The 24,837-nt window shown below is 53.2% G+C and overlaps 1 protein-coding gene across 1 annotated transcript in view; it reads left to right on the top strand.

Annotated features, from left to right (window-relative positions):
* The window catches only part of TMEM132C (transmembrane protein 132C), a 153,101-nt gene that overhangs the window by 11,023 nt on the left and 117,241 nt on the right, over positions 1-24,837 (top strand). Inside the window, exons 2-3 of the mRNA XM_075534619.1 lie at positions 729-752; positions 1,948-2,833. Of these exons, the coding sequence (XP_075390734.1) occupies positions 729-752; positions 1,948-2,833 (910 nt within the window). The remainder of the gene's footprint in view (positions 1-728; positions 753-1,947; positions 2,834-24,837) is intronic.

The raw sequence follows: 24,837 nt of genomic DNA, 5'->3' as shown, positions 1-24,837 counted from the left end.
GTCCCACTATCATGCTCAGTCTTCGTTTGGGTTTCAGGAATTCCTCTCGGTTACATTGCCTTTGATCAAGCCCTGCCAGGCCTCTTACACCCTCCTCACCACCGATTTGGATCGCTTGTTCCCTTTGGACTTTGCCTTTTTGTTCCTGTTGTCACTAATTTGGTATCGAAGAAATGATGTCTGCATAGGAGTCTAATTCACCCTCTTGTAAGGAGTGGAGGTGAACTTTTCATATAACTATGGGCATATGTCTTAGCATGTGTCTGGTGAGTCATCTAGTTATTTGCTTTGCCCATTGTTGTTTTCAATCTTTTTCCCCTCAAATGTCAAGACCTCTCTGTATTAGGGAGATGATCCTTTCGTTTATGATTTATACATTGTCAATCCCCCAAGTTGGTCATTTTTCTTTTACCTTCGTTTATGTTTCTGGACTTCTGCCAGCCAAATTTAAAATCGTATCTTTACAAAGCAAATTCATCACTTTGTTTGAAATTGCATTTGGATTTTGAGTCATAGTTGAAAAGCATTTTCTAACACTGAGTTTTTAGAGAAAAATCACCCATGGTTTGTTCTAGTGGTGAAAAGGTTTTGTTTGTCTTGCATTTAGATCCCTGATCCATGTGAAGTTCATGCTTGTGTCAGGTGTGAGGCACGGACCTAGTTTTACCTTTCACTGCGGTGAGCCAGGTGTCATGGTGCCACTTGTTTAACAGCCTGTCTTGGTGTAGTTATTGGGGCCTTGATTTCCACCAGTGCTTAGATTAACAGGTACTGCAGTCTGTTCCCTGAGACTGCGTCTCTCTTCCTGTGCCCAAGCCATTGCATTCATTTTAAACCCACGCCATTGATCAATAAAAATCCCCACTCCGCTCTCTTGGGTAATTTTCCCAGCATTCTTTTAAGTTGAACTGTATGAAATTGGAATGATTCAACCACCCTTAGGCTATAGAAGTGCCAGTTTCCTGTGTTTCAGCCGAATATGAATGGGCTGTGAGAGCACCATGCAGGGTCACCCTAAGGTGGCACGATGGGATGAGCACTGGATTGCTGACTCCAGGTTGGGAGTCAACACACAGACTCCTCAGAGGGAGGGAAATGAGGCTGTCTGCCCTGTGAAGCTGTGTAGTCTCAGAAACCCTCTACAGGGGCTCTGACTTGACGCTGGGTCGACGGCAGCAGGTTTGGCTGGCTTGTCGGATACCAGAAGGTCGATGGTTGAAACCCACCAGCTGCGTTGAGGGGAAAAGATGAGGCTCTCTGAGCCCTGGAAGAATGGGAAAAGAAAGAAAGAAGAAAGAAAGAAGGTCACACTGACACGGTGTGTGTGTGTGTGTGTGTGTGTGTGTGTGTGTGTGTGTGTGAGAGAGAGAGAGAGAGAGAGAGAGAGAGAGAGAGAGAGAGAGAGAGAGAGAGAGAGAGAGAGAGAGAGAGAGAGAACGCGCGCTCCCTGGGATACCACCTCTGCTCTGATGCGATGAGATGTGCCGCTGTGCGTATAGACGTGTTTTCCTTGCATATGTTACAGCCCACACATGGAAGGGAAATCATGAAGATACATTAATTTGTAAATGTGGACAGGAACCGGGTCACAGGCTTAACACCACCCCCCCCCCCCAGATTCCTTACCCGGTCTGCGTGGTGATAGGAGCGACAATGAAACAGACTCATATTCTCTTGTGACCCACGAGCTGCTTTTAAACAAACAACCAAAGACTGACAGCCTCAGAAACCCGACGGGGGGTCTCCGTGCATGGGGTCAACTAAAAAGCAGTGTGTTTGGGGGCTTTGTTGGCACCATTTTACTGGCCGAATGCTGAAAGAATATGGAAATTCCAGTCCAGTGAAGTGCAAGATGCCTGAACATTCCCTGGCTGAGGGCGACTGGTGGGATCCAATGGTTTTGAGACTCCTTCGGATAACCCCCTCTCTCTTTCTCTGCCCCCTCAGTGATCGAGGGCCGGGGGGTCCCGGACAACGTGCAGAGGTTCTCCTCCCTGCCACCTTACCTGCCCGCGAGCTACCGCATCCTCAGCGTCGACTCCTTCTTCCTCAAGGAGACCAGCCCGCGCACGGTCCGCAATGCCAGCCTGCAGACCAGAGTGGAGTCCTTCTTTGCCTACAAGGCCCAGCGGGCCCTGGCACTAAACGTGAGCTATGGGCCTTTCTCTGTGGAGAAGGCGGTGCCTCTGGACTTGTTGCTGCCCGCTCACCTTCTCAGCCCAACCAGCAAGTCGACCTTTCACGGGAAGCTAAAGTCTCACATCCTGCAGGACAGGGTCTACCCGAGCCGACCCAGAGTACAGGTCCTGTTCCAAGTCATGGGCCGGGACTGGAACACCCAGGACCCCCCTGAGCCGCTGCCCTGCCTGCGCGTGTTTGCCTTCCGGGAGACCCGAGAGGTCAGGGGGAGCTGCCAGCTGAGAGGCCCGCTAGGGCTGTGTGTAGCCCAGCTGGAGCTGCTGCCTGCCTGGTTCAGTGCCCCCACAGTGGTGGCCGGCAGGAAGAAGGTGGCCGAACGGCCGGAGGGGACCCCCGTGGAGCTGTACTACTCCATCCAGCCTGGCGACGCGCATGGAGACTGCATCGGCAGGGACTCCAGGAAAGACAATGCCATCCGGCCGGGGAAGGACGGGCTAGGCGGAGGCACATCCCATCTGCAGAGGATCGGCACTGTGGGCCTCTACCGGACCCAGGACAGCACCCAGCTGAGTGAGCTGCGGCTGGACAGCAACGTGGCCATCTGGCTGCCATCCAGGCCGGTAAAGCAGGGAGACGTGGTCACTGCCTACGTCACCATTGCCAGCGACTCCACTGTGGACCTGTTCATCTTAAGGTAGGTGCTCCGGTGGGCCACAGACTGGGGTTGGACAGAGGTTGGGGAGATGAGCTCAGGAAGAGTGCGCTTCTGTTATGTCCAGGGGCCCCTCAGCTCCGGGGAGGGAGCCACGTGTGCAGTCGGAGTGCCTTTGGTTGCTGCTGTGAGTTGCCATCTGGTTGGCTTCCCACCACGGGACCCTCATGCACAACACACCGGGAGGTGGCCTGGACCCTCGCCATGGTCACGGTGGTCCGGGTGTGTCTGCGTCCACTGTGGCAGCCACTGTGTCTGTCCGTCTCAGGGAGGATCTCCCTGGTCTCCACTGTCTCAGCCAGGGTGTCCTCCTCCAGAGTCTGGTCATTCCTGATGATGCGGCCAAAGAAGTGAGCCACGGTCTCATGGCCTTCGTTTCTAAGGAGCGCTGGGTTGTGTTTCTTCTAAGACAGATTCGCTGTCCCTCTGCCCTGGTACATTTGTCACGCTTCGTTCCTCGGACTCCGTGCCTTGTGGGGATGGTGCGTGGGCGGCAGACTGGACCTGGACTGAGCGGGTTTCCAGAAGGACGTGGTGTTTCCTTCGCCTTCCGCTCTTCGCTGGCCAAGCACGATGGTGGCATGGCTGAGCTGCCGGGTGCCCAGGGGCCCAAGACGCAGACACGTGGTATCTCATGCAGGGTGTCGGGGGTGGGCGGGGAGTTAGGTGCTGTGGAGTCCTCTCTGGTTCCGACTCAGAAACCCACGTACAGCAGAACAAAACCCCGCCGAGCCCTGGGCCAGTGCACACATGTGGTTGTGCCCACTCTGCTGTTTCAGCCAGCGGGTCAGTCCGTCTTATCGACGGTCCTCTTTTGATTGGCTGACTTTCCACCAGATATGGCGCCCTTCTCCGGGGACTGGTCTCTCCTGGTGCTGTGCCCACAGTGCCTGAGGCAGCGCTTCACCATCCTCGCTCCTCAGGAGCATTCTCGCTGTCTGTCCTCTAAGGAAGATTTGCTTGTTGTTCCGGCAGTCTGTGGTCCTTCCGACACCCTTCCCTAACACCATAACACAAATGCATGGCTGTCCTTTGTTCTCCGTTGTCCAGTGTTCTCGTGCCCCCGAGGGGACTGGGAACAGGGGCAGGGGGTGGCTGTCCCTGAGCAGGAGTACTGCTGACAATGATGAGAGATGACCTGCTCATGGAGAATCATTCAACAGTGGTGTCCCAGCGCGTGTTAACATAATAGCAGATGTTGGAAATTTCAGCAAGACCAGAACAACCCACCTACCATCTCCACTGTGGCTTCAGGGCATGGCAGTGTCCATGCCACTGGGCCCATGTCCAGTCTGGAGCGTGGTGCCCTCTCATGTCTCAGAGAAGAAGTGCACCCCACCCGCCTTGCAGTGGTGGCTCTGTCTGAATGCCAGGCCCCACTGCTGAAGTGCCTCTGAGCGGATTCCCAACTTCCCACCCGTGGGGTAACAGCTGAGCACACTCCCCGTGTCATGAGGCTAACCGTGGGCCCAGAAGCACCTGTTATAGGAGGGTGACTCACAATGGGAGGCAAGCCAGCGGAATAAATGGGGGTATTTAGTTCAGTGCCCTGTGGGTGTCCAGGCTATGCTCTTCTGAGGGGCTGCTGGAGGGTGGACGGTTCAAACCCTCTGGCCGGTCCTCAGAAGAAGGAACTGGCAGTCTGCTTCCCTAAGGGCCTACTGCTCAGAAACCTTAGTCACGTTGCTGAGCCAGAGGCGACTCGGACAGTCCCGCGGGTTGTTTTCGTTCTTTAGTTAGGATCGCTGAGAAGAGCCCTGGGGCCCTGCGGTGGTCAGCTCGGACCAAGAAGCCACGTACACATGCATGCCAGCCAGCCAGCCGGAGAGAACCGAGACCATCTGCTCCCGGAAAGTCCCCGCCTGGGCTCCCCCTGGGCCGGCACTGCCCTGTCATGCAGGGCCACAGCGAGTCAGCATCCACTGCATGGCACCGAGTCTGGGTTTGGTTCTTAAAGCAAAGCAAGACTTGGCTTAGGATCCCTTCTGTGTGGCAATTGTTTCAGAACAAAAATGAACCTCCTATTGGGAAAAACTATCAGCAAAAAATAAGACAACAGGTTACACCATGTTTCCTCAGACTTCTGCAGTATAAGAACAGCAATGAGTGTTCCTTGTTATCTTTGCTTGTTTGTTTGACAAAAAGCATCCCGAGGCTTACGTGAGCCACGCCACCTGTGTCCCAATCCTTGGGCTAGTCACGGAATTCCCTCTGGGCGGTCTGCCTGCTTGTGGTCCTTACGAGCCAGTGCTGTCCTATCTCCTGAATGTGGTCGGATACTGCACCACTTGCGGGAACCCTATAAAACTCTACATCTCCCAAGAGGCTTAATGTGTCACCTTCCAATAGGTTTCCACCACTCATCATTGTAAACTTCCAGCAACCAGGCAGGTCTTGCCCACACCAACCCTCCCCCCTCCCCCCCCCCCACACACCATCTCTGGAGAGATGGCCACTCTATCCGAGAGGTGGCTGATGCCAGGACAGGGCAGATTTAGGTCTGCTTGCTCCAGCCCTGACTGGGGAAAGACACTGACCTGGAGGATCTATGCTACTTCTTAGCCAGTCTTCCATTTCTCTGAGCCCCAGGCCAGTCATTTGTAATATCTGGCCGTTTATTTGTGCAATTTATGTTGGTTTATTCAATGTTACAATATTATATGCCCAAGCCTTGCACCCACACATCTAAAAACAGAGAAATGAAAGCAACTGATCGCTCATTGATACTGAAATTTCAAAATCATAATTATCTCCCTGCTTTTCTCTGACTGCTCACTTCAGTCAAATTCGGGGTCTACTGGTATCAGAAAGGAGCCTTGGTGGCCTGAAGGTTGAGGGCTTACAGAGAGGTCGTCAGTCTGAATACACCCAGGGGCTCAGTGGGGAAAGACCTTGGGCCGTGTTCCCCTGGAGATGGTTGCTGACTCTGAGGTACTGTGGGGCCACCCCTGGCTCAGAGCATACTTAATACGACCAACACCGTGCTTGTACACATGGTTTCAGACATAACAGTTGTGGGCATGGTACTAGACCAGGTGGCATTTCATTCTGTCCTATGTGGCTCCCTGGGAGAAGGAGCCACCTTGATGTCATTCACCAATGCCAATAATAAGCCAAGTTGGAGGTGTCAGCCTGCCACCTGTGACCTTGACCTTGTTCAGGCCGATGGGTTCTTTGTTTTGTGATCAGTTGGGTCTCACCAGGTCATGCTGGAGCAGCCTGGGTCCTGCTCCCAACCCCCTGAGCTGTCTCCTACATAGTGGAGGGCACTCGGGACACGGGTGCCACGGGGTGACCAGGGCAGTGGTACCCTTAAAGCAAAGAAGTCACATGTTGCTGGCAGCCACCAGAAGCCAACTCCTGAGGCTGGGTAGAGTGCCTGACTCAGAGGCCTCAGACGAATCCACACCACCCAAGCCCTGATGTGGACAGCCAGCCTCCGGAACAGTCTCAGACCCACCGCCGTCCAGTGGTCCCAACACACACAGCCCCATGGAGTTCCCAAGGCTGCCCATCTCTCTTCAGAGGAGCCGACCTTTCCGTGTGGAATCCAGCGCTGAGCAATTGCCCCAAGGCCCCGCTCTAGAATGAGAGACTATGGGTCTCTGCCCTCCACAGCCGCTGGGGAAGCACACCCAGTGCTCGCTTCGATGCCGACTCTGGGCATGGAAGGAGAACCGCTCTGACACTGGAAGCTAGATCAGCTCTGGCGGGATGTGACGGTGAGAAGGCGGGATGTGACGGTGAGAAAGGGGCAGTGCTTTCTGTAGGGCGGGTCTTGGGTCCACGAGCCTCTGGACTTACGTCGACCACCAGTAGCTTTCTCTCTCTCTCTCTCTCTCTCTCTCTCTCTCTCTCTCTCTCTCTCCCCCCCCCCCCCCCCCCCGTTTCTACTTCTTCTGGGCCTCGTGATCTGCGCCTAGAAAGTCACTGGCAGTGTTTCCTCCTGCCGCTGCATCGTCTCATGTGCTGGCTCTGGTCATGGATTCCCAGGAAAAATAGGAAACTCGTCGATACAGAGGTGTCAGTAAGCGCCAACCAGCCCACGCTTGCCTTGCTGACTGGATACCCCGAAGCTGCTCCCACACAAAGGCGTTTGCTTGCACACCACGCCCAGAGCAGCATGGTTCACACGATGGCCAGGAGGAACCATGTGGGTACACCGAACATGGCCCACCTATACGATGGAAGATGAAGCCAGAGAGAGGAGGAGGTTCCCAGAACTCTCCGTAGCAGGAGGCCACGCACACAAGGAGATACCATTAGGCATAATCGGAAGGCTACACTGCACCCTGTACTTTGATAAATCTTCAAGTTGACATGAGATTATGGGCATTTGTATTCGTACTGGGAAGTAAGATGCTAATAAGATGATGTAGACATCTAAAGAAGACAGAGCAAGTTTAAAAAAAACAGCTATGAAGTTATTAGTTTCTAGGCTTTGCTAAGTTAATGTCCCATGTAATGTTCAGAAAAATATGAATAATAATATTGCTAACTAATCTTTAGAATTATTTTATAGAGTAGCATGAACATACTGATAATGAAATTAATGTTAATACATTTGAGTGGTCACGCGCACTGGTAGGTGTGGTCACGTGCGCGGGCAGGCGTGGTCACGTGCGGAGGTTGGCATGGTCACGTGCGCGGGTGGGCGTGGTCACGTGCGCAAGTGCCCGTAGTCACGTGCACAGTTTGGCGTGGTCACGTGTGCTGGTTGGCGTTTCACGTGTGCAGGTGGGCGTGGTCGCGTGCGCTGGTGAGCCTGGTCACGTGCTTAGGTGCACGTGGTAACATGTGCGGGTGGGTTTGGTCACGTGCGTGGGTGGGCGTGGTTATGTGCGCGGGTGGGCGTGGTCACGTGCGCGGGTGAGCCTGGTGATCACGCCCCCCTTTCCCCTGAACCCTTAATAGTTTATAAATAATTATTTTATCTTACCTTACACTGCCCGGCGTCTCCCCTCACCCACCTTCCCATTGCCCATCTCCCAGAGAGGAGGTTCCCCATGGCTCCCCAAGATCGGTTCTCTCTTTCTACACCCCCTTCCCTCCCTGTGTCGCCACTCCCACCGCTGGTCCTGAGGGGTTCATCCGTCGTAGGGAGTGACCAAGGCCAAGGTAACAGAGGAATTACTGAAGCCAGAATGAAGGCTGAACATGGTATAGGTTGTAACTCTTAATGGGAGCAGAAAGCCTCATTTTTCTTTCATGAAGGGTTGGTGGGTTTGAACTGCTGACCCTGTGCTTAACAGTGCAATATGCTAAATCAGCTAATGAAAATGTTATGGTTCATAATGATCTGATCTGCAATTACTTGTTGGAATAGAAAAAAAGAAAGGGGATAAAGCTGGAACAGGATGAATTGTGGTTAAAATAACCAAAGCAAAGCAAAGCAAAAAAAAAAAAATCCCTCCTACAAACTCACAGCCATCAAGTTGATTCAGACTCATAGTGATCTTGTAGAACAGAGCAGGACCTCCCTTTTTCTCAGACTGTAAAACTTCACAGGGACAGAGGTCTCTCTCCATCTTTCCCACTGGGGTTGAGTGGTGGATTCAAACTGCTGACTGTGGGGTTTGTAGCTCAAATCAGAAAGTATTGTCTAAAAGTTTTAGCCTACTGGGAAATATTTTAATGTAAAATAAATAAATAAAATTGATAAACAGATAAAAGGAAAAATTACAAATAAAACAATTCTGGGGCTCACCAATTTAATCAAAGTGAGCAGCAATTTGAAATACATATAAGGAAAAGACCTTCAGATATTAATTAAGGTATGCCATCTGGGAATTTTAACTGAAAATAATTCCATAAATTACTTTCTATGAACAGTAATAAGTAAGATCTTCTTTGAGAATATAACTTAAGTTATAATGCAATCATATGACTTGAAGGAAAATGAAATGTATGGCACCTGGAAATAATTCTCAGAGAATTCTAAAATGGAGAAATCCAAAAATCAGAGTGAGAACCCTCATAAAATTTTTGTTGCATATATATAAACATATTTTATTGATGGGTCATATTACACATCTCATTTGTATGATAGTATAATTTCTTTGTCATAAATTGCATATAATTTCCCTTGCCTATAGTAGCATATGTCATTTTCAAATAATCCCTTTCTGGGTCAAATAATCATAAAATTCACAAAGAGCCTTGTAAAGAATGATTTTGGATAGACACATGGAGAGTGCACAGCTTAAACTTTTTTTCACTAAATAGAGAAAGCAAGGTAGGGATATTGTTTTACCAATGTTTCCTTGAAAGAAGTATATCTTTTTGAGCCTGAAATACATTAAATTTATATATTTTGGGAATAATATATAAAGCTAAGCAGAATAAATCTGAAAAGTTAAGTAGCTCTACCAAAAAAAAAAAAAAAGATGAAAGTGAGTGTGCTTGGCCAGGTTGACTAGAGAAAAAAACCCAGCAACACTCATGTAGGTATAAGAAAGAGCTTTCTATCGAGAAGCATTATATATCAGGAAAACATCCCAGCCAAGGCAAACTCAAGTTCCTAAGGCCTACACTAGTCCATAAGTTCCTCTTTAGACTCACAAAGCCACATGAAACAATGCCGAATGCAGGAATATCACAGGCCAGTGGGTGCAAAGTCGTGTGCATCCGATGGCCGTGTACACATCACCGGAGCTCTTGCAGCCATCGGGGTCAGGCGGCAAGAATGAAGGCAGAGAGATAGGAAGAGGTTCCCAGGGCCTTCCTGATGAGAAGGCCATGCCCACAAGGAGGTACCACCATGCTGTGACCCGATTGACAAGCTAGACTCCACTCTTGTCCTTTTATAAATCTTCAAGTTGACACGAACTTATGTAACTAGCACAGACCACCCCTTATGAACTTAACGCCTTTCCACAACTCTTTGACCATATGTAATTTTAAAACAAAACAATCGCAAAATCATAGTTGTATCTGACAGTATCAAACTAAAATGCATACTACTCAAAATGTGCCAGCCTCACTTAAATACTATAAGTAAACAAAACAATTTAAATACCATAAGTAGACCATTTAAATTCTATAAGTAAACAAAACAAAAATATTCTGTGCCTAACATTGCAATTATGGGAACACCTCCATCATCATTATATAATCCTATCAACATTTCCCCCCACCCATCCACGTTGGTAAGCCACCTTCTTCATGCCTTTCTCTTCCACATTCCGGGTGTCCAGTGTCTCTACTGCCCCTTCTATCAACCCAGTACTCCGAGGATACAAGCATTTTCGTTGATGTGAAGAATGTCATTCTAGTTGGCACCTGCGTGTCTGCATCCATCGTTAAAGTCAAACCAGGACAGGCCATCCATCAAGTCAGCAGGAAGATGCACCAATTCACAAGCTCAAAAATCTTTTCTTCATTTGGTCAACTCGTTGTGGGCCACCTCACTTGGCCTCACTCAGGTGCCCATGGGCTGTCTTGACTTTTGACCAAGAGTCCCTGTCACAAATACTCACCCACCTTCGCCCCCTGGTGCTAAGTCATGTCATAGGCTCAGCTTCCCACAGCTCTTTAAACTTGAGACCAGGCAATCTGCTCTTGTTTGCAACTCTAGTCCCTGTGAACTAGGTCCACAGGTGTCAGTGGCCAGATGCTCTATTCATATTTCCCACGAATCATTTCTATTATGCGTTATAGCAATAAAAATAGATAGAAAAGATCGATGTAATCCTAATACAGTCAGATACTAAACACATTCTGAAAACATTCCAATTGAATCCTTTCTGATCTAAACTATCCCATTCACATGCATTATGGTCTTAGGCCTCTGGTGGCACCAAGCTAGGACCAGGCCTTTGGTCACCCATTTTGACTAACCAGCATGGCCTCAGAGAAGTTCGAAGGGTATTTTGCCCCCTGAACTCAAAATTTACACCTGTCACATTCATTTTTACAATTTCAGACAGAAATAACCAAATACAACTTCTTGGCATCAGAACCTTCACTTCCCATGTCCTTCCCAGAAGAGAACAAGTAAAAGACAGGACTATATTTGACCTCCAACTAGTCAAAGAGAAAAGACTATCAGAAAGCAGAGGTCAGGCAAGCATCCTCTCTCCGCCTTCATGATTTGTTTCTCTAGTATTCCACTCCCTAGGTACCATATTGTGTAAGGCCAGGTTGACTAGAGAAACAAATCCAGTGAGATTCATATATGTGGAAGAAAAAGCTTTATATCAAGAAGGAATTGTGAATCAGGAAAACATCCCAACCCAGTCCAACTGAAGTCCATAAGTCTGATACTGGTCCATAAGTTCTTCTCCAGACTCATGAAGCCACATGCACTGTTGCTGAATGCAGGAATGTCGCAGGTTGGTGGGTGCAAAGTCTTGTGCATCGAATGGCTGTGTGCACATCTCCAGAGGTCTTGCAGCCATCAGGGTCAGGCAACAGGAAGCTGAAGCCAGAGAGAGAGGAGGAGGTTCCCAGAACTCTCCGTAGCAGGAGGCCACGCACACAAGGAGATACCATTAGGCATAATTGGAAGGCTACACTGCACCCTGTACTTTGATAAATCTTCAAGTTGACATGAGATTATGGGCATTTGTATTCGTACTGGGACGTAAGATACTAATAAGAAGATGTAGACATCTAAAGAAGACAGAGTAAGTTTTAAAAAGACAGCTATGAAGTTATTAGTTTTTAGGATTTGCTAAGTTAATTTCCCATGTAATCTTCAGAAAAATATGAATAATAATATAGCTAACTAATCTTTAGAATTATTTTATAGAGTGGCATGAACATACTGATAATGAAATTAATGTGAATACATTGGCGTGGTCACGTGCACTGGTTGGCTTGGTCACGTGCGCAGGTGGGTTTGGTTACGTGCGTGGGTGTCTGTGGGCACATGTGCAGGCGAGCGTGGTAACATGCACAGGTGCCCTTAGTCACGTGCGCAGTTTGGGGTGGTCACATGCACAGGTGGGCATGGTCATGTGCGCAGGTTGGCTTGGTCACGTGCGGAGGTTGGCGTGGTCATGTGCGTAGGTGGGCGTGGTCACATGCACTGGTTGGCGTGGTCGCGTGTGCTGGTTGGCGGGGCACGTGTGCGGGTGGGCGTGGTCACGTGCGCAGGCGGGCACGGTCACGAAGACGTGAGGTCTTGATGCACGCTGCCACTGGGGTACCCGGTCACAGGTGGCGGCTCACTGGCGCGGGGGTCCTTTCCTGGGTGGTGGAAGGGTACTGATATTAGATCATAGTGATTGTTTTGCAACCTGAGGATATACCAGACATCAGTGAATTATACATTTTTTAAGTGAAAGTCAAAAAATAAACTCAAAGTGATATATGGCATGGGAAACATCACTTTAGCTTGACTTTCTGCGGGATGCTGCTGTTGTCCACCTGCTGTTGAGTCGATCCAACGCTCAATAACCCGTAGGGTAGATCACAGCTGGCCCCATTGGATTTCGAAGGCTACGAATCTTCACAGACATGGACAGCCTCATGTTCTTCCCTTGAAGCGACTGGTGGGTTTGAGCCCCTGACCTTTTGATTAGCAGCCGATGGTCACTGACCACCACGGCTCCTTTACAGCCTCGGAACTCAGAACCCCTTGCCGTTGCCTCTCCTCCAGCTTGGGATGAGCTCACGTATGCCGGATAGAGCTGTCCAAGGCTTGCATGCACACGATACAATGGAGGAGACTGTGGCTTGGGTCAGGTGCACCTTAGTCCTCAAAGTAGCATCCTTGCTCTTCACCACTCTAGAAAGGTCTGTGCTGCAGATTTACCGAAGGCAACACATGTTGTGATCTCTTGACGACTGTTTCCATGAACATGGAGTGAGGATCCGGTAAGACAAAGTCCTCAACAACATCAACCTTGTCTCCGTTTATCGTGGTGTTGCCTATTGGACCAATAGGCAGGATTTTGGTCTCCTTACGTTGAGTTGTGATCCATCCTGAAGGCTACAATCCTTGATCTTTATCAGTAAGTGCTTCAGTTCCTCCTCACTTTTGGTAAACCCGGTTGTATCATCTGCATCTCACAGGTTGTTAAGAAGCCTTCCTCCAATCCTGATGCCACACTCTTCTTCACATAAGCCAACCTCTCTGACCATTTGCTCAGCACACAGATTGAACAAGTGTGGTGAGAGGACACAACCTGATGCACACCTCTCCTGATGTCAAACCATGCACTGTGCCCTATTTCTCAAACAACTGCCTCTCGATCCACGTACAATTTCCTCCTGAGCACAGTGAAGTAGTCCAGAAGTCCTGTCCTTCTCAAGATTATCCACAGTTTATTATGGTCTGCCAAGCCGAATGCCTTTGCATAGCCAATGAAACACAAGTAAACTTCTTTCTTTCTACTTTCTCTGCTTCGGGCCAAGGTCTACGATCTACCTGATGTCAGCATGCATCTTGCTGATACCAGGTGGATTAGCATCATAGATGCCAGGAAGTACAGTGCAGAGGATGATTACATCACACCACAAGATGGAAGATAGTTACGTCGCACTGAGGATGATGGCCCAGTCAAGCTGACACATAGTAGGGGGCTTATGATCAAGCAGATTAACCCCTGTGCCACCAGTACTCCCACAGTGCCCTGCGGTATAAAGGGCCCAGGAGCAGAGCAGAGGACACTGGCTTTGCTGTCAGAAATGGCTCTGTTGATTCGGAAGTATCCTTCAAGGGATGAACTTCCAGGTGGACACACACAGCGTAGCGAATGCCAGTCAGGCGAATGCCAGTGAGCTGTGCCTCGGAGGCTTGATGCCTCGCCCTTCCCCAAGGATGCAGGAGCTGCCCTAGGATGGCAGGAAGCCAGGCAGAGGTGTCAGCTGCGGTTTATAGCATACTTAAGCACCATCGAGAGGGCTTGCGCCAACAAACAGTCAGACCCACCCCTAGAGCTTCAGAGTCACTCAGTGTGGAAGGGACCAGGAAATGCTCACTTCTAACAAGTTCAGGACCCTTGGGGGGGGCGGGGGGAGGAACGGGACAACAAGCTTTTAAAAGGAGCACATTTCCTGAACAGAGAGCGGGTAGGGTAGCTGTTCCAGGAGCAGTTCAGGAACTCTGTGCCATCAAGAAATCAAGCTGCCCTTCACCGTGAAACCAGAGCTGGAAGGGAGCAGGGCGTGCGTGGTGGGGAGGGGTGGGTGCCTGGTTGCTGTTAAGCACAGGGTGCACGGTGAGGCAAGCCTGGCAATTGACGGCTCCTCCGGAAGCAGCTGCTTGTCTCCAAGTTGCCATGGGACACATATCCCTTCTTGCACACCCTTGAAGGCTGAATATAGACTTCCCCGACAGCACCCTCGTTGCTAACTGCCATGGATTCGGCTCTGGCTCCGTGGTGGTCCAGTGAGACCCTTCCTGGCCCCTGACCCCTGCCATCATCAGCTGATGGGCCCGTGGGGGCCCACAGGGGTCAGTCTTCAGGCTTCTCCTCCCCGACAGCATCAGAGCCAGTGGACTGATCCAGACTCACGGTGCCCATGTTCGTGTCACAGAGTGAGCAGCTGCTGGGCAGAGAACGAGCGAGCACCGTGTGCCTGAGGGATACCCTCCCCACACGGATGGGTTTCCCCAAAGGGCAATTGCAGGAGCACCCCACTTATTTCCCTGGCTTTCACACGCCTCAAAATACTGCCTGGTTTTCCACTCAACGCTCGCAATGCGTGTACCCTCTGTGCCTCCGTGTTCCACGCTGCTCATGCGCTCGGGACTTCAGACTCTTGCATTCTGTCATCACCCACCCCCACCGCCACCCCCAGACATCAGCATAGCTTCTCTACGCTCCGCACCAGCCTAGCTTGCTGCCATGGAGTCAGTCCATGCCACCCCCCAGCGACCCCATGGGACAGGGTAAGCTGCCCCCGTGGGAATCGAACACTGTAGTTCTTCACTGGGGAAGAAAGCTGGGCTTTCTCCAGCTCATTCTGGGCTTTCTGAGCACAGGGAACCACAAATCCCTGTGACTCTTGCTTGCAGGATGCTCTTCTCTGGGGTGCTGTGGGCTGAGCCCCTAAACTCTGCGGGGTCTGCCAATGTTTCTCTTAGAGGGGAAACAGGACGTGGGAGTTTGTGGAGTGAAACCCCTGCCCATCCGATGTCTTATCCAAGAAAGAAACATACTGCCTATCCATGTCATCTCGTTTAGTAAGTCTTTCCCAGGGAATTTGCTAGGAAAGCCTTCTCGTTTCTCCCTGGAGAAGCAAGAGTCCCCGGTTCCCCTAATCAGAACCATCTGGGCACCCCGCAGGTCTTCTCCTAGAAGTGCTTGCAGAGAGAGTGATGCTGGACCCTGAGGTCCTATACAGGCAGGCACGTGGCCACAAGGAACAGACCATGCTGCAGGGGCCACGTAACTGACCATGTGGCACCCCCGTGGCACGAGCTGCCTGGAGGACAGTGCCATGTGGGACTCCCCTTCTGCTGCGTCTTTCTGCAGCATGCAGTGGGGATGGGCATCTGGCGGCTCTGTGGGGTAGGGTGCCCCTCGCCTCCATCACACTGGGGCTAGGACGGGGGCTCCCCTTCTGTGGGAGGAGCTGTTTGTAAGGTAGCATGTCCACTGAGAGCTCTGTTGGGTTGTCTCCATCTGAGATCTTGGTCCACTCTGCTTGGGGCTGTGGGGCTCCCAGGTGGATGCCTACCTTCCAAGCAGGAGCCCCCGTGTGACCCCTGGCAGGAGCCCCCGTGTGACCCCTGGCAGGAGCCCCCGTGTGACCTTGTGCGCAAGTCACAGGCGTTGCTTAATGGAAGCAGAGGCTGGCACCTTGCCCCGTGGTGAGCAGGTTTGTGCGGAGTATCCAGGCTACACCAGACTAGGGAGAAAGGGTGGTTGATCTGCCAGTCAGACCCTGTGGTCCACACAGCCCTGTCTACAGAGGCCAGGGGGTGGCACAGGGCCGGGCAGCCCTGGGCACAGCAGAAAGCAGAGGACAGCAGCTCAGCCAAGAGACAGGCTCTATTAGGTCTCCCTGTTGTCAGACCTTCAAGTCCATTCGGGTTCACCCCAGGTGCAACAGAATGGCCCCCGCCCGGGTCCTCAACCTTCCCCTTAGTGCCTGCTGACAGAACAAAAGCACAGGCCTGAGTCAAGCCCATTCTGACCCCGGCACTGCAGTAGACCCCTCCATAGGGGCTCTCACCGGGGGGCTAGTCCTGAAAAACAACCAGGGACTTCCAGGTCAATGCCAGGGCCCAGCTTCCCCGGCTCAGCAGGCAGCCTCGGGGACAGGAGAAAGCTACCCCTCAGATGGACTCGAGACTCAGATCCCAAGCCCAGCCCAGCACACTGCTCCCTTATGCTGCCCTCTCAGACCCCAGCCACCCCTTGCTCCTGCATACCTCCCGCCAGGCCCCCACAGCTGGTCTCCGCAGGATTCTGAGTCTGCACACCTTCCTCATTCCCCTTCCCATAGCTCAGAGCTGGCTGCTAGTGAAGGCTCCGGGAACAGCTGCGCCAGCATCCTGAGACATGCCCAACCCCTAGGGACACTGGCCCTGCCCTTGCCCCCTCTGAGCTCAGAGTCAGGAGCCCTGGCCAAGAAGGGGGTCCCTGCTCTCAGGGACTGTCCACTGAGACTCCGCCCAGTCACCTGTCAAAGGAAAATCCTGACTTCTGGAGCCCCAAGTCTCAGCCCCCCGCTCGACTCACCCCGCTTCCCAATCACTCTTGACCACACCGAGCCCGAGAGGAGAGGCCAGAGCGCGTAATGTTCATTAATCTAAATGCCAGCAGCCGTGAGTGGCTACAGGTGTTTCCCTGGATGGCACGGCATGACAGGAAGCCTGATGTAGGGCCCTGCCTTCTGGGAGCCCAGGGTCACAAGGGAAAGGGGTCTTTTGCCACTGGAAACCTAGTGAGTTATGAAGGGTATGGTGACCCCTCTTCTGGGTCTACCCCGACACGGGGCTTCTGGGAAGCCGTATTAGCATGGTGACAACGCAGACAGACAGGCACCCAGGAGGAGACCGCACAGCAGGTGGATGGGCCGTGAATTGTTAGACTGCACTGGGGACAAACCCCCAGCAGTAGACACCACCCAAAGTGCCGCTAAAGTCATGAGAGCCCGCCTGTGGCCAGTCCAAGCGTAGCTCCTACTAGCCCACAGCTGTGGGGCTCAGGCTGACTCGCAGCCCCCCTCTTGGGGAGGGGAGACCTCACAGGGCTCCCAAGGCTGCCATCTGTACAGAGACAGATGGCCTCACCTTCCTCCTGCACAGAGACTAGTGGTTTTGAACCATGGACCTCACGGCCAGCAGACTAGTGCTTCACCTCACAGCTAGCAGGGCCCCTCGTCACGCCTTTCTTGTTGCTAGGTGTCCTGAAGTCGGCTCCTGTTCACAGCACCCCCTGCGACACAGGACACGCTGCCCATCCTGCACCATGCTCACAGTCCGCATTATGTTGAGCCATGTTGAAGGCACCGTGTCAGGCCACCTGTGGATGGATGTAGCTCCTCAGAGGCAGGGGTGAACCATCAGACACGACACCTTGGCCCGACGGTAGACTCTGGTACGATGCCCCACGTTAAAGTGGACGAGGGTTTCCAAAAGTGGGGTCGTCCTGGCACTGCTCGGCGGCTCGGGTGACTTCCTCAGTGCGACTCATTGCAGCATTGTCATGCCTGACACGCAAAGCACAGTTACCGGGGTGGGCCCCTGGGCTCCACCCACAGCAAGACTCCGCAGATGAGAAACAACCCACCCTTGCTTTCTGGAGGCCGGGTCCCCTGAGGACCGCGGGATGCCTGCTGCTGCTCTGGGTGAGGCGGTGGGTCCCTGCTGGGGAGAGATGAGGCAGGCTGATTCTGCAAAGATGCAGCCTCAGGAATCCTGCGGGACCAACCAGGCATGGCAGCCGGGTGTCTGCCTGGTGGCGGGGCTATTATTCACGTCACTGTCATTACTGCTCCAGGAGTCCGGGTGGAGTAGTGGTTACCCGTTGGGCTGTGATCCTAAAGGTCAGCAGTTTGAAACCAGGAAGAAGCAAGATGGTGCTTTCTATTCCTGTAAAGAGTTAGTTTCGGAAACCCACGGGGCAGTGTGAGTCAGCAGGGACTCGTGGCCATCACTGCGTGCGGCCCTGCTGGTGCAGCGGGGCAAGCCCACCAGCTGCTCTGAGGCAGGAAGTGGGTGCCATCTGCCCCCACAGAGATGTGCAGCCCGGCCTTGGAAACCCCAGGGTGTCTGAGCTATTGGGGCCCCTCTGAAGGGTCTGGGGATGGGGCGGGTCTCTGTCCTGCCCCAGCACTCTGAGGAGCAATGATGGTTCTGGGTTTGTGGCCACCTCCCCTCAGACTGCCCCTCTGTCTGATCCCTCTCCTCTTTCAGGAGGATGCCCACAGCCTGGTTCAGCAGGGTCCCTTGATGCCTGAGGACGCCTGAGGATGTTGCTTGCACAGAGCAGAACTGTGCTCCACTGTCTGGTGGTGGCTGTCTTTGCCCGTGAAGTGGCTTGCCCGCCGGGGCTCTCTTCCGAGGCACCGCACTGCTGGCTGGACTGGTACTGAAGGCCTCTAATGTTGGCATTGCCTAGGGCTTCCCCTGCTGGTGGGGATTGGATCAGCACTGCCCTGCTCCAGTGGGACCTGATCATAGGTTTATCCTCTTCAATGCCCCTATCCTAACCAGACCCTTGGGGCTGGGGCTTCCACAAATGTTTTCAGGGGACACAGCTCGATCCATAATAATTAGCACCCCCTAGATAGGAGTTGAGAAAACCCCTCCAAACCCACGGCCATTGCGTAGACACTGACCCACAGCAGTCAGTGCAAGCTGCCCCCGTGGGTTTTGAGACAGATCTATCTACTGGAGTAGAAAGCCCCATCGTTCTCCCGCTATGTGCCTGGTGGTTTCGAACTGGTGACCTTGTGGCTAGTGGCCCAACGTGAAACCCACTCTGCTACCAAGGGGAAAGGTCCCCCCCAAAATGTTGAGTTCGTTGAAATTCAATGTAAATACAAACACTAATAGGTAAGGAGTTAATTGATAGGGTAAATACTAAGCAAATGGCTAAAGTCCAAGAAAAACCAGCGTGGACGCTGCCTCTCTCTGAGCTTCAATTTTCCTTTTCATCTTCTTTCTTTTATTTTTTTTTTATCGCTAACGCACAAGTCTGCAGACAAAATCCCGTCCTTCAAACCTTTGTGCAGCTGAGCGAGCCGCTTGTTGTCATTTGTCTCGTCCCGTTTGGCTTCTCTGGTTTCCTTTGGAAGTAAGCCGAAGGCATGAATATTCAGGATACTGTTGAACAAGATTGTGATTGAAAACAGAAATGGACGCGGAAGCTTTCCATTTGCCCCTGTCTAGTCTGAGGTTGAAAGCCCCATTGAGAGGCTGGCTGTGGAGGGTTGGGGTTGTCTGTCGTTTCCTTTTGCTGAGAAGGCGGGGGACGGGGGGGGGGGGAGGTTGGCTGCTGAGATGTCACTGAACACCCCTACCCCCACCCCCGATTGGGGAGGAAAAATGCACAACTTTCTTTATTCACGTTCCTGGCTGTCTCAGAGAAAAAGACGGGCGCAGGTGATTGATGAAAAATGGGGGAGAGATTGTTTTTCTGGTTGTCCTAAGTACTAGGAAAGAAAGAATGGGCCTGGGCTTCCTGGTCCTGGAAAATTGATCCTCTTCCGCTCTGCCTGCGCACCTGTCCCTCGGCCAGCCGGCCGCCCTCTCGGAACCGCAGCCGCTCTCCGAGGCTGATTAATCAGCGCACGCAGGCCGCGCCTTCCAGCAGCCAAAGGCTGCCCATTTTTCATGGGGCCTATTGTGCCATGGCAGAAAATAAATATACCATCAAAATGTACTGCCGCGCTGACTAAAATATGAAGGGCAGCGAGTGCTTGACAAACTGCGCTGACAGATGGAAGCCAAAGGCCCAAGAGACGCTCCAACGTCAGAGCAGTGATTCTGTGTGCGGAGCCCGGTGTCGCGGGGAGCGTGGCAGGGCAGCGGGGGCCAGGGGGTGAGTCAGGGCTTTGAGCCATTCATTATTCGTGTTGCATTCATTCATATCGCCGACAAATAGCTATCAGATACCTTCTGAATACAGCCCACAAACAAACAAACAAACAGACCCACCGCCACGGTGTCTTTTCCGACTTACAGTGACCCTACATGGAGTTTCCCAGACCGTCGATCTTTACTGGAGCTAACAGCCTCGTCTTGCTGCCCCAGAGCAGCGCATGGGTTTGAGCCATTCATCCTGTAGTTAGAAACCCCTTCCCCGATCCACCATGCTACCACACAGTGCCCTAAGCCAGAAACCAAGCCCACTGTCCCTGGGCCTGTTCTGATTCAGAGCAACCCTGTGGGACAGAAAGCTGTCCCTTCGTGTTTCCAAGCTTGGGAATCTTGACAGGAGCAGACAACCTCTTGTGGTGTGCCTGGTGGGTTTGAACTGCTGACCTTGCGATTCATAACCCACCACCCCACCAAGGTCTCCTCCATCCTAGGAGCTCGGGAGTGAGCCGGAAAGTGGGCTTCTTGGAGCTCACATCTCTTGAGTAGACGGACCAATGTTTGCCTGCTTTCCTGCCCACCAGAAGGTGGGGCATTCCAGTGCACCAAGGGGTGCCTTGGGAGACAGGTTCTGCTCTGACACCCACCGGGCGCCTGCGGGAGGCGCAGTGGATGGACCGGGCACTCCCCAGCAGTAACTGGTGGTTACTGAAAACAACCAGGACAGTACATGCGGCGGATCATAGTCACATCGCGGGAGACTCGGTCTTCCCAGAGAACCCTCATGTCACAAGTGCTCCATCCCAACGTGGTTTGGAGAGAGGTGGGGAGGAAGAGGAGCGGCGCAGACACCTCCCAGGAGGGCAGCCAGGTCAGAGTGGCCCTGCATGTGGTGCAGCCGTTTCTGCCAGCCAGCCCCGGCCGGGGTCGGTGTTTCTCGTGGGTCAGAATGATGCAGCCACGTTCATGGTTCACATCTTCTTTTCTTCTTCATCGTGTTACTGGGGCTCCCACAACTCTTATCACAATCCATACGCCCACCCACCGTGTCAGCACATTTGTACATGTGCTGCCATCATCATTTCCAAAACAATTTCTCCTCAAGCCCTTGGTATCAGCTCATTCACCCCCATCCTCCTTCCTTTACGGACCCTTGATAATTTATAAATTATTATTATTGGTTCATGTCTTACACAGATCGATGTCTCCCTTCACCCGTTTTTCTGTTGTTCATCCCCCTGGGAGGGGGTTATATGTAGATCATTGTGATTGGTTCCTCCTTTCTACTCGCCCTTCCTCTCCTGGTATGGCTACTCCCATGATTGGTCCTGAGGGAGTTATCTGTCCTGGATTCCCTGTGTTTGGGGCTCTTATCTGTGCCTGTGTGCATGCTCTGGTCTAGCCGGGTTTGTGAGGTAGCACTGGGGTCATGGGAGTGGGGGAGGAGCATCAAAGAACTGGAGGAAAGTTGTCTGTTTCAACGGTGCTGTACTGGGTGTCTTTCCATTTTTGTCGATGGATGTGTGAGTTCTCCAAGTTTTTCTTCTCCAGCAATGGATGGGCTAAAAAAGGCAGCTCCATCTGCAGACAAATATTCCGTAGATGGTCAGAGTTGAGGGGCAGTGGCCGTGAGGGCCCAGGGAGAGACCTCACTGCTGGTAGGAGGCCCGGGCTCCTTTGCCGGGCAGCTACCACCAGCTGTGGGCAGAGGCTGGCGTGGGGCGGGATGCCAGTTTGCAGTGGAGCTTCCCGACGAAGAGGAGCTAGGGCAAAAGGCCGGGTGACCACCTTCCTCAAACCAGTGAGTGGAAACCCTGCAGGTCAGGACAGCGTGATCTACAGCCGACAGAGGGGCTGGCACAGGGTGGGCAGCCGTGGGTCACCAGGTGGCGGGGAGCCAGTAGCCTCAGTCTGCGAAGGTGAGAAAGGTCTGCGGTGACAAGACACAGATGATTGTCCAAGGAGCCGTGATGACAGGACCCCGAAATCACATCCTCGCATCCCTCCTGCTACCTGACAGAGAGGTGTCCTCTCACGGCTCAGCTGCTGGGGGAAGACTCGCTTTTTCTGTGGCCTCCGCAGGAAGGTCCCTATTCTTGGGTCCTTTGGTGACGGTGACAGGTTCTGTGTCCGTTTGGCTGGGCCAGGATCCTCGGTAGGTTGGCCATTAAGACCCAGCCATGTCCCACGGTAAGCTCTCCTTGAGGGTGTGACCTGTTTCCCACATGAACAGATGCCTGTTTGCTCTTTGCTGGGTCTGGGTGCCATGCCCAACGCATCCATCTCCGGCCCTGTGACTGTGAACCGATGTCCTTCCATATTGCCTGCCAGTCCTGGGGGTCGCCTGTCACCTGACCTTCAGCTGAATTCACCTCTGCAGCCTGGAGCCTGTTGTCTTCCTGCCCACCTTGGGCTCATGAGCGCCTGTTGCTTCAGGATCAGGAGGGGCCCAGGCTCATATCCGATCCCCGGGAGTGGACCTCTCCAGCAGCTGCCACTGTGTGAGCCTCTGTTCTTGAGAGAGATGTCTCTCTGTAGAGATGGTGCAGATGCCTCACCGGTGTCTCTGCTCCTGAGAACCCAGCCTGAGACACACATGCCCCACCGCTACCTCTGCTGCCTCACTTGCTCGTGAGTCTCAAAAGGCGCTGACTTAAGACACACTCTCTCTCTGTACACAGTCTCGTTCACAAAACTCCCACTCACAAATGGGATGATAATGACAGGTCCGAGGTGGTACCCGAAGGCGCAGAGCAACGCAGTAGGACAGGGTTTCCGAGGAGGCCGTGCGCCTCTGTGGATGTGCCAGCCACACCTTTGCCCACAGAGCGTCTGTGGGGTTTGAACCACCAACCTTCCGGTGAGCACTGGCCTTTCGCTATCCCCATGCCAGCCGGCACAGCCCTCCGGAAGTAGAGGCAGTTCCAGGAGAGAACCCTGGATGGGTCATCTGGACATCAGAAAGACCAACGAGGAAAACAGGAGGGTGGGTGGGGCCAGACGTAAACAGGCCCAGTCTGAGGACACAGCCTCTGTTGGGTGAGAGAGACAGGGTGGGGCAGGCCATCGCCCAGCAGTGGGGGACACGTAAGAAGGGGCACAGGCCATGGAAGAGACCTAGTTTGGGGTCCTTTATATTCAAAAGAAAAAGAGCTATTCTTTGCTCCCCCGGGAAGGTAGACAAGATACCCACATTTCATCTGGGACCACCCCCTCCACCCGAGAGACATACAAGAACCCATGAAGTGATTTACAGAGATCCTAGTAATAGCTGCCATCCGTCAAAGCCTCATTACATGCCCGGGCCCAGGTGGATGGCCTGCACATACTCACTCATGGGCAGCTTGGGCACAGAGTGTTTCCAGGCTGTGGAGGAAACACGGCTGGCGACCCACCCGGCTCCCACTTCCTGAGCCACCCACATGAGGTTCCTGACTGAGCCCCCATCTACCCGCTCATCCCTGATCCGCAGGCAAGGGGGGCTTGGTCCCCGCTCCAGCTGCACAGCCACGTGTCCGTTGTGTCGTGCGCTGAGACGGAGAGCTGGCAGCAGCTGTGTGCTTTGGCTCTGCTTCTGTGGGACAGCGCGTGGCTGGGCAGGTGGGGCCTCCCGGTGAGTGCGTGCTGCTTTGACAGAAATAGCACTGGCGTTACCTAAAGACCCTCCCGGGCGGGAGACTTACAGGGAGAGTCGAACCGATTCATGCTCAGCTACTACCCCTAAGGCTGGTGGTTCAAACCCACCCAGCAGCTCTGCAGAAGTGACACTTGGACATCTGCTCCCCTAAGAGGACAGCCAAGAGACCTCTGATGCAGTGCTGTAGCCCAGGCACCCCCAGCGGTGGAGTCAGCTGGATGGCAGCGAGTTTGGGTTTGGGTCTCCTGGGCTTCCAAGACATGTCATCTCTGTAGGAGGTGACGGGTTGGCTGGGGCTGTCAATGGCAGCCCTACACATGGGTTCTTCAATATGAAGATCAAACGGTGGTTGAGCCTCTTCCTTTAAAGGGTGGCTGGCTTCTGCTGGAGCAAGAATTCCAAGAGGGCTTCCACTGCCCCAGCACTGAAGGCCATCGGCTTCCTGCCCCCACTCGGCTAGCTGCAATGGTGATAAATCTACCCAAAGACCCCCAAACTGATGGGGGCCAGGTCAGAGGCTGGGACCTTAAGCCCCACACCTAGATTTCAATTCCACCAACCCCATTGTATTGCACAAGTGTGACGGTGATGCCAGCATGGGACATGTAGGGCAGTGGAAGTGAAGGCCCCTGAACCCACAGACATGGGGTCACATCAGACTCAGAGTCCCTACTCCCCAGGCTCTTGACATTTTCACCCTCCACGGGAGCAGATTGCCCCCTCCTTCTCCTGAGGGTGGCCTGGCTGATGGGAAGCGCCGACGTTGAGGTCAGCAGTCCAGGGCTGAACCTCCACACCCCAGGGGCCCGCGAAGATTCTGGTGTCCTGGGTGACTTGTGGGCACTGCAGTGTGTAAGGGCTTAGCTGCCACCCAGAAGGCCACCCCTAAGACATTGCCTTGCTGGCCTGGGGGTGGGTCTCTCCCCAGATGTGGGGTACCACATCTTGCCTGGCCTCTGTCCCACGACCCCATGCATGTGGGAGGTCCCTGCAGGCAGTTGCTCCGGGCAGGTCTGGGAGGGAAGTAGGGGTTCTCTGGGAAACAAAGGGGGTGGCAGGCATGTGTTGGTCTGACTGTGGGGCTTACACTCCCCCGTGACCCTGACCTGTGCCTCAAGATCTCGACCAGTGTGAGCTATGTTGAGAATGTCCAGCGTGGACACAGCGGCAAGAAACAAGCACACTCGGCTGGGAAAATGCCCCCAGAGGGCCGGCTGGGTGCGAGGCAGCCTGAGGGACACCCACCCCCACCCCACGGGTCAGACGAGCTGTGTCTGCAGAGCAAAGCGAGACCTGCCTGTCCCCGTCATGGCTCGGGCCCCTCCTGGCCTTTCCTCCCACCCGGTCCCTTCCCAGCCCCCATCAGCCGAGCTGCCCCACTTGGGCGTGGCGGTGCCAGCCGGC

This window comes from Tenrec ecaudatus, chromosome 16 (assembly GCF_050624435.1).
Source record: "Tenrec ecaudatus isolate mTenEca1 chromosome 16, mTenEca1.hap1, whole genome shotgun sequence".
Classification (NCBI taxonomy): domain Eukaryota; kingdom Metazoa; phylum Chordata; class Mammalia; order Afrosoricida; family Tenrecidae; genus Tenrec; species Tenrec ecaudatus.
Note: the sequence above shows the minus strand (reverse complement) of the source record. Positions and strands in the feature narration are given on the sequence as shown.